The 7,657-nt window shown below is 63.5% G+C and overlaps 2 protein-coding genes across 5 annotated transcripts in view; one reads left to right on the top strand and one right to left on the bottom strand.

Annotated features, from left to right (window-relative positions):
- Positions 1 to 4,738, top strand: part of GPS1 (G protein pathway suppressor 1) — a 6,472-nt gene extending 1,734 nt beyond the window's left edge. The window contains exons 2-13 of one of the 4 annotated variants that reach the window (XM_011997977.1): positions 592 to 684; positions 1,178 to 1,359; positions 1,802 to 2,102; positions 2,185 to 2,262; positions 2,448 to 2,508; positions 3,020 to 3,105; positions 3,282 to 3,376; positions 3,557 to 3,662; positions 3,742 to 3,822; positions 3,900 to 4,037; positions 4,111 to 4,245; positions 4,320 to 4,738. In XM_011997977.1, coding sequence (XP_011853367.1) covers positions 607 to 684; positions 1,178 to 1,359; positions 1,802 to 2,102; positions 2,185 to 2,262; positions 2,448 to 2,508; positions 3,020 to 3,105; positions 3,282 to 3,376; positions 3,557 to 3,662; positions 3,742 to 3,822; positions 3,900 to 4,037; positions 4,111 to 4,245; positions 4,320 to 4,394 — 1,416 coding nt within the window. In that variant the 5' untranslated portion in view covers positions 592 to 606 and the 3' untranslated portion in view covers positions 4,395 to 4,738. Of the gene's footprint in view, positions 1 to 6; positions 685 to 1,177; positions 1,360 to 1,789; positions 2,103 to 2,184; positions 2,263 to 2,447; positions 2,509 to 3,019; positions 3,106 to 3,281; positions 3,377 to 3,556; positions 3,663 to 3,741; positions 3,823 to 3,899; positions 4,038 to 4,110; positions 4,246 to 4,319 lie in introns of those variants that run through there. The other 3 variants (XM_011997764.1, XM_011997833.1, XM_011997910.1) reach the window with 3 other exon arrangements.
- A 388-nt stretch (positions 4,739 to 5,126) lies between these two features.
- DUS1L (dihydrouridine synthase 1-like (S. cerevisiae)) overlaps positions 5,127 to 7,657 on the bottom strand; it is an 8,414-nt gene continuing 5,883 nt past the window's right edge. Inside the window, exons 7-10 of the mRNA XM_011969684.1 lie at positions 7,207 to 7,419; positions 6,023 to 6,060; positions 5,587 to 5,662; positions 5,127 to 5,501 (exon numbers count right to left, since the gene is read on the bottom strand). Of these exons, the coding sequence (XP_011825074.1) occupies positions 5,362 to 5,501; positions 5,587 to 5,662; positions 6,023 to 6,060; positions 7,207 to 7,419 (467 nt within the window). The 3' untranslated portion in view covers positions 5,127 to 5,361. The remainder of the gene's footprint in view (positions 5,502 to 5,586; positions 5,663 to 6,022; positions 6,061 to 7,206; positions 7,420 to 7,657) is intronic.

Consider the following 7,657-nt stretch of genomic DNA (forward strand, 5'->3'; position numbering starts at 1 on the left):
GGTCCGGCGGGTGCCCGGCATGGCTGCTTTTCCAGCCTGCTTTAAGCCGAGGTCCTGGCTCCTCTGTGTCCCCCAGCTGGGGGCCGTGGGGCTCCCTGAGATGACTCTTTTCCCCTTCTCCCAACCCTGTGGCGTGATTCTCAGCCCAGTATTGCTGCTCCGGACAGATTCCGGGGGCTGGTCCTCCTGCCTCGTGGGGTTGAGGTGGCGTCCCGTTCTTCTCCGTGGCTTGGAGGAAACTGCATCAGGATGGTGGCTGGGAACGTGTAGCGGCTCTCGGTCCCTGTGTAGTTGGTTGTCCCGTGTCTGCTTTCTGGCTTTCAGAGACGAGCGACTAGAATCAGGCGAGGGGTTTCTGCTTCTGAGCCTTAGAGTCTTGTGAGGAGACCCCTCCCTGAATGTGGTGGCACAGGAGCCTGGCTGGGGGCGAGGGTGACTGGGAGGGCACGCCTGGGGGACAGCAGCGGCGGGAGTGTGGTCCGATTGGCCTGAAGATCTCGGGCGGAGCTGACCTCAGAGAAGAGTGCGGGTCTCTCGCCCTCCTGGGGCAGTCCCCAGGACGAGGTGCCAGGTGCCTGGCCCATGTTGCAGGGGGCTGTGGAGCCCATGCAGATCGACGTGGACCCCCAGGAAGACCCACAGAATGCACCCGACGTCAACTACGTGGTGGAGAACCCCAGCCTGGTACGGAGCCCAGTGGGGGAACCTTGGGTGTCTCAGTCCTATTGAGGGGTCCAGGGCAGACTCCCCACTGCAGCCTGCACAGCAGGTAGAATGATCCTTCTCAGTGATCTCTGTTCTCTTTTCCTGATCCGAAAACCATCAGGATTTCTGATTGCTCACTCACGTGAGGCTTGTGGCCCAGCTTCAGACACTGCTGATGGAGAAGCCAGGGCAGGTCTCCTCCCCACTCAGCCTAGCGACCAGCAGTCAGTGTCCCTTCCCGAACCCCCCCAGTGCAGAGCCCCACTCCCAAGGCTCCTACCGCAGGCCCACCCCAGGGGTCTCTGCAGGGCCTGGACCAGCAGTCAGTCTCGTACCCCCATGCCCGGTTCCGGTTATGGGCCCAGGGTGACATTCTGGCTAGGACAGTCAGGCCCCGACTCCTGACCCTCAGGGCCTGGGGCCAGGGTCCCGCCTCACACCCTGCCTGACCCTGGTGTGCACCCGCTCCCAGGATCTGGAGCAGTACGCAGCCAGTTACAGCGGCCTGATGCGCATCGAGCGGCTGCAGTTCATTGCTGATCACTGCCCCACACTGCGGGTGGAGGCCCTGAAGATGGCCCTGTCCTTCGTGCAGAGAACCTTTAATGTGGACATGTATGAGGAAATCCACCGCAAGCTCTCAGAGGCCACCAGGTGAGGCCAGGGGCTTGGTAAGAGGAAGTAGAGGCCACCAAGGGAGCAGGTGCCTGGGGCTGGGCCCCCTTCCTGTGTCCTGCAACTCCCACCCCTGCGCTGGGAAGTTGGGCAGGTAGGTTTCTCGCTGTCTCTTGGCCAGGAGTAGAAGTGCCCTGTGTGTGTGCACGCAGGGATTTGATTCCAAGGGGAGCTGTTGGAGACTGTGGCTCAGGGGCTGCCTCCCTGCTGGCTTCCCCACCTGGCTGCAGGCTCCTGGGGGCAGCAGTTCTCTCTGTGTCCCTGGTGCAGACTGGTCCCTGGAGGTGGGGTTTGAGGCTAGTGGGAGGTGCCCACCTGTGTGCCAGTTGGGCCTTTGAGGGCAGCCTGAGATTGGCGGCTTCCTCCCCTCCTCCCTGGCCCCTGTGACCGTCACCATCCTGATGGCCAGGTCCTCTCTCAGGGAGCTGCAGAACGCACCCGACGCCATCCCTGAGAGTGGCGTGGAGCCCCCACCCCTGGACACGGCCTGGGTGGAGGCCACGCGGAAGAAGGCCCTGCTGAAGCTGGAGAAGCTGGACACGGACCTGAAGAACTACAAAGGCAACTCCATCAAGGAGAGCATCCGGCGTGGCCACGACGACCTGGGCGACCACTACCTGGACTGTGGGGACCTCAGCAACGCCCTCAAGTGCTACTCCCGGGCCCGGGACTACTGCACCAGCGCCAAGCACGTCATCAACATGTGCCTCAACGTCATCAAGGTCGGCCTGCCTCGGCTGGGGGCAGCATGGCTGGGCCATCGGAGCGCCTAGGCTCACTTGGCCCTGCCCCCTTGTCCACCAGGTCAGCGTCTACTTACAGAATTGGTCTCATGTGCTTAGCTATGTCAGCAAGGCTGAGTCTACCCCGGAGATTGCTGAGGTACGGGCCACCTCCTCAGAGACCTTGCCCCAGGATTGCTGACCACTGCTGGCCCCTCCTATCCTCCCCCACCTCATTCTCCCCCAAATCTGAATCTGCCTTCATCCCCTCTCTGTCTGGGGGCTGGGCATCGAGCTCCAGGAAATGTGGGGCGTGGGCCTCACGCATGTGGCTTCCCCCAACAGCAGCGAGGAGAGCGTGACAGCCAGACCCAGGCCATCCTCACCAAGCTCAAGTGTGCCGCAGGTGAGGGCCTGGGTCATGCCCAGCTGGCCCCACGTTCAATGTGTGTTGCTCTTCCAGCCCAGGGCAGTAGGCTGGTCCCTGCCTCAGCCAGGGAAACCTTCCCTGGCAGGGCGCAGGATGTTGTGGGGCACATGTGCGGGTGTAGGTGGCGCCTAAAGTCTGCCCTGGGGAAGCCAGTGGGTGATGTGTGGTCAGGGTCTGGCTGCTGTCACTGTGGGCCTGAGGCAGGTCTGCCAGCCCGAGCTGCTCTGAGCCTGGGTGTCCTTTGCAGCCATGCTAGCACCTAAAGCTTCCTTGCACGCCTGGCTTCGGGGAACCTGCTTGGCACTGGCGGGGCTGTTTCCACACATGATTAGGGTATCTGTGCCCAGCACTGAGGAACAGCTCCTGGGGCAGGAGAGGCCAGCGAGCCGGCTGGTGGTCGCGTTCTCCCTGGTCTCCAGGCTTTAGCGGTTTCCCCAGGCTCTGGGTCTCACCCCCTCTCCCCGCTGCCCCCGGCTCCCTCCACTAGGTCTGGCGGAGCTGGCTGCCAGGAAGTACAAGCAGGCTGCCAAGTGCCTCCTGCTGGCTTCCTTTGATCACTGCGACTTCCCTGAGGTGAGGAGCCCTCCTGGGGACTTGGGAGGCAGAGCACGGGTTCGTGGGTTGGGCTGCTTTTGTAGGAGGGTGAGGTTTCTCACAAACGGGGTCTTAGGCGTTCTCTGAGTGGGTGATGGGCAGGCAGGGGTGGCCTGGCCCTTCACTTTCTTTGACACCAGGTCTCTGCTCCTCAGCTGCTGTCCCCCAGCAACGTGGCCATCTACGGTGGCCTGTGCGCCTTGGCTACCTTTGACCGGCAGGAGCTGCAGCGCAACGTCATCTCCAGTAGGTGGGTGCCCTGGTCCGGCAGTCCCTGTCCCTCTCCACGGCTGCCGCTTTGGCCTTGCACGTGCCGGACCCCTGGCCCTGCCGTGTCCTCAGGTGTTTTGTCTGGGGACTGGTGTAACCACTGGCCACTTGGAGGGAGGGGCAGGCAGAGGACAGAGCTCTGAGGGGTGTGCCCCGCCAGCTCCTTCAAGTTGTTCTTGGAGCTGGAGCCGCAGGTCCGAGACATCATCTTCAAGTTCTACGAGTCCAAGTACGCCTCGTGCCTCAAGATGCTGGACGAGATGAAGGTGGGGTCCTGCCTGGCGTGGGGGTGAGGGGGGGCTCTGCCTGGCCTCCTGTCCTGGTCCTCACCAGCCTCTTCCCTAGGACAACCTGCTCCTGGACATGTATTTGGCTCCCCACGTCAGGACCCTGTACACCCAGATTCGCAACCGTGCCCTCATCCAGGTAATGTGGGGGTCAGGCTGGCACACGGCAGGTGGGCATACAGGGGGCTGTGGAGCTGACTTCCCTCCGCCCTGCAGTATTTCAGCCCCTACGTGTCAGCCGACATGCATAGGATGGCGGCGGCCTTCAACACCACAGTGGCTGCCCTGGAGGACGAGCTGACACAGCTCATCCTGGAGGGGCTGATCAGTGCCCGCGTGGACTCGCACAGCAAGGTGGCTGTGGGCTGCAGGGTTGTGGGGGCAGCTGGGGGTGAGCCTGGGCCCCGCTGAGCCTGTGCCTGCACAGATCCTCTACGCCCGGGATGTGGATCAGCGCAGCACCACCTTTGAGAAGTCTCTGCTGATGGGCAAAGAGTTCCAGCGCCGCGCCAAGGCCATGATGCTGCGGGCAGCTGTGCTCCGCAACCAGATCCACGTCAAGGTGGGCAGGCGTCAGTGGGCGGGTGCACAGTGTGTGGGGCCTGGTGGCTGAACTGCTGCTTGTCTCCCCTGCAGTCCCCGCCCAGAGAAGGGAGCCAGGGGGAGCTGACTCCAGCCAACAGCCAGTCTCGGATGAGCACCAACATGTGAGGGGTGGACCTTGGCCTCCAGGACATCTGCACCCCCTCCCCATCTCCACGGACCTCCTGACCTCCAGGCGGCTCAGTGCTGCCTGCAGCCCAGCTAAGAGGCCTGGCCCCTGGGTGCCCCCCAGCCTGCATGCCCTTGCTGGGGCAGGGGAGGCAGGCGGCTGCTAGTTGTGGCCCTTCCTGGAAGGAGAGGCCTGCAGGGCTCGACCCTGTGGGTTTCTGTCCCCAGGGAGCAGACTGTGCGGCACCCAGGCGCAGCGGCACCACTTCCCAGACCCCTCCTGTTCCCGCCTTGGTCAGGTGCAGACAAGTGGGCAGTATCCATTAAAAAGCAGACTGAGTGTTGCCCTTGGCTGTTCTTTCCTGCTGTGCAGGAATTCCTGAGGGCTGTCTCCCTGGGGCTGGGCTTGGAGGCAGGGCCTGGTGAGACAAATGGGCAGCCTGGCCCGCGGGCTCAATAGCCCCCAGCAGCGGCCACTGTGGCCCACAGGCTGTGCTTCCAAGGCTGTGCGGCATCAGGAAGCTCCCGGAGGCTCTGGCCACTTGCCTATGGAGGCGCCTAGGGGAGGCGGGGAGGGGACCTAAGCCCCCACTTTCCTCTGCACAGATGCCGTGCGCTGCCTTCACTTAGTCGTATCCAGTTGTTCAGAAGCCCCCACTAGCCCCAACCGCACCTGCCCCGGCTCGTGCCTCCGTGGGTCTGGGGGGCGGTGGTCACAGGCTGTGGGCTCTTGCATCTTTGAAATGATTTATTGTTCGCTTTTGCACACGCGTGCTGAGGACAGGGCAGGTCCAGCCTGGGGCCTGCTCCCCACTGCAGCATCTCCAGGCCCCAGAGTGGGCCGAAGGGGGGCATGGGCGTGTCTTTCCACATTAAGTAGCAGGAGATTCCCTGAGTAAAAGGCGTTTCCTTAAGTAGGACGTGTCCAGGCTCCAGCAGCAGTCCTGGGGGTGGGGGTTCTGGGCCTTCAGGCCAGGGCACTGCCCATGACTTCGGAGAAGCCACCTGGTGTTCCGGGTGCTGCCGGCTGAGGCTCCTGCAGCTCAGGCTGGGCCTCTTTCCAGGCCAGAGACTTCTCCAGTTTGGTTTTAAAAAGCAATCCGTGACCTGGCAGAGCGAGTGAGAGGAGTCGGGGGTCAGGAGGCGGAGGGGCCTGTTTGCCTGCTGCGGGGCGGGGGGCAGGCGCCCTCACCTGGGCAGTCCGCAGTCTCTTTGGAGGCTCGCTTCTTGCAGCAGCCGCGGCACAGGCTGAACACACATCTGTTGCCCTGGGCACAGGAAAGCTTGGGAGCCTGTGGCCAGCACCACTCCTGGGGCCAGGCTGGCCAGCAGGGGAGCAGCCCCGCTGGGCAAGTCTCTGCCAGATGCCCACGGCCTGGATGTAGCCCTGGGGACCGCCCCCAAGCCAGGTGCCTCTCCCTCACCCAACCACCCAGACTTATTCCCACTCCAGTCCTGGGCAGGGGCTTGGCTGGAAGCAAGGAGCCGTCCTGAGGCATCCATGCCACCTTGGGCCACACTGCAAACCCAGCTGGGCGGGCACCAGACCTGCTATTCCGAGTGGGGAGACCACCCTGCCCACCCACCAGAGCTGAAGCCTTGGTGGCATGTGGCCGGAACCCGCTCACCTTTGGGTTTCCACACTGGTCACACTTTGCATATTTTGCTAGGAAAAGAACAAAAGGGTGCTGGTGAGTGAGGGCCGGGGTGGCCTGGCTGTGGGGGCTGCCCCGTCCGCCTGCATGGAGCCTGCTGACAGCGTCTGTGCCAGCTGTGGCCAGCCAGGCCAGGAGGCTCAGGGAGGGCAGAGGATACAGGCTGGCCACATCTGCTTTTCTTCTGCGAGCAATGGGTGAGGGGATGCGGGGGGCACCATCCTGCAAGAAACGGACACGGAACAGGTGGTCTGGGGGGCCCCAGCAGGACAAGCAGCCTCATCTGTCCCACCCCCAGGCAGGGACAAGGGGAGTTGTTTTCCCGCCCACAGGGTCCAAGGGGGGGTTCCACGCCCTTCAGTTCCAGGTCTCCCAAGCAAAAGGGCCAAGAAGGGTCAAATCAAGAATTCAACCCAAAGACTGACTTCCTGCCTCTCCCAGCTGCCTCATGCGGTGGCCTAGGGGGCAGTGTGGCAGGTGGGGACTGCTGGCACCAGGCTGACGTGGCAGCTGCTTGTGGACTGGCCAGCGCCCTGGGGGTTACATGGGAAGGTTTCAGGGTCATCGCTGGTCTTCGCTGCAGCTTGTAAAGCTGTCAGAGAAATCTGGGAGGCTGCCACCTGCTGAGGGCCCAGATGAGCTGGCCCAGGATACGGCACAGGGGTCTCAGGGGAGACGGCACTGGGCTGAGGCCTTGCCGCTGGTGGCCAAGAGGAGAGGGGTGAGCAGCCTCATCCCATCTCTCCCAGCGCACCCTGCTGGCACCTTTGGCCCAGCACACACTCGCGGGGACCCCAGCCTCCCTCTCAGGCGTCCTGTGTGAGGCTGGGCAGGGACAGCTGCAGGGACCCGAGGCCCTGAGCTGTAGACGAGCCCCTCGGTGGCCACCTGGGTGGCACCTGGCTGAGGGGCTTGTCCCACAGCCCCATCTGACTCACTGAGCCCATGTCCCACATGCCTGGGCTGTGGCCTGCACAGGTTCCCTGTGCTCAGGCCCCAGGTCTGGCTGACCACTCTGCCAAGGCCCCCAGGCATCTGCTTCCAGCTCTGGGCCTTGAGCCTTGCTGACCGCAAGTATAGGTTCCTGTCACTGGCAACAGGGAGGATGGGGGTGATGAAGAGGCTCTCTCGGGCCCATCAGCGGAAGCAGCACTTACGCTTCAGAGAGGGGTCGAAGGTCTTGTGGGGGTTCCTCAGCTGCTTCTTCTGCTTGTTCTTGGACAGGACTTCCGTGCCACACTCCTCCTCCTCCAGGGCCCGCTTGCTGCGCGCACCCGCCCTCTCCTTGCTCCCCTCCCTGGGCCTGAGGGGAGGACAGCGGGCAGAGCCCAAGGACACCTTGAGAGGCCAGCAGCCACAGCCACACGGGCCTGAGCCCGGGTGGGGCCCCAGGGTGAGAGGCGCCAGGCGGCCATGGTGAGTGCTGTTGCTGTGAGGAGCATGGGCAGTGCGCAGCCCACTCAGAAGTGGCCACGAGGGAGTCTGGGGCCTCCGAGATGGAGTCCACAGCTCGGGCAGCCCCGAGCTCTGAGCCACCAGCTCCAGGCAGGGCTGTGGCCACAGATGGCCTCACCTCTGAGAACCCAGCAGAAGCTGGGGTCAAGCTAC

This window comes from Mandrillus leucophaeus, unplaced genomic scaffold, assembly GCF_000951045.1.
Source record: "Mandrillus leucophaeus isolate KB7577 unplaced genomic scaffold, Mleu.le_1.0 Scaffold1, whole genome shotgun sequence".
Lineage (NCBI taxonomy): Eukaryota > Metazoa > Chordata > Mammalia > Primates > Cercopithecidae > Mandrillus > Mandrillus leucophaeus.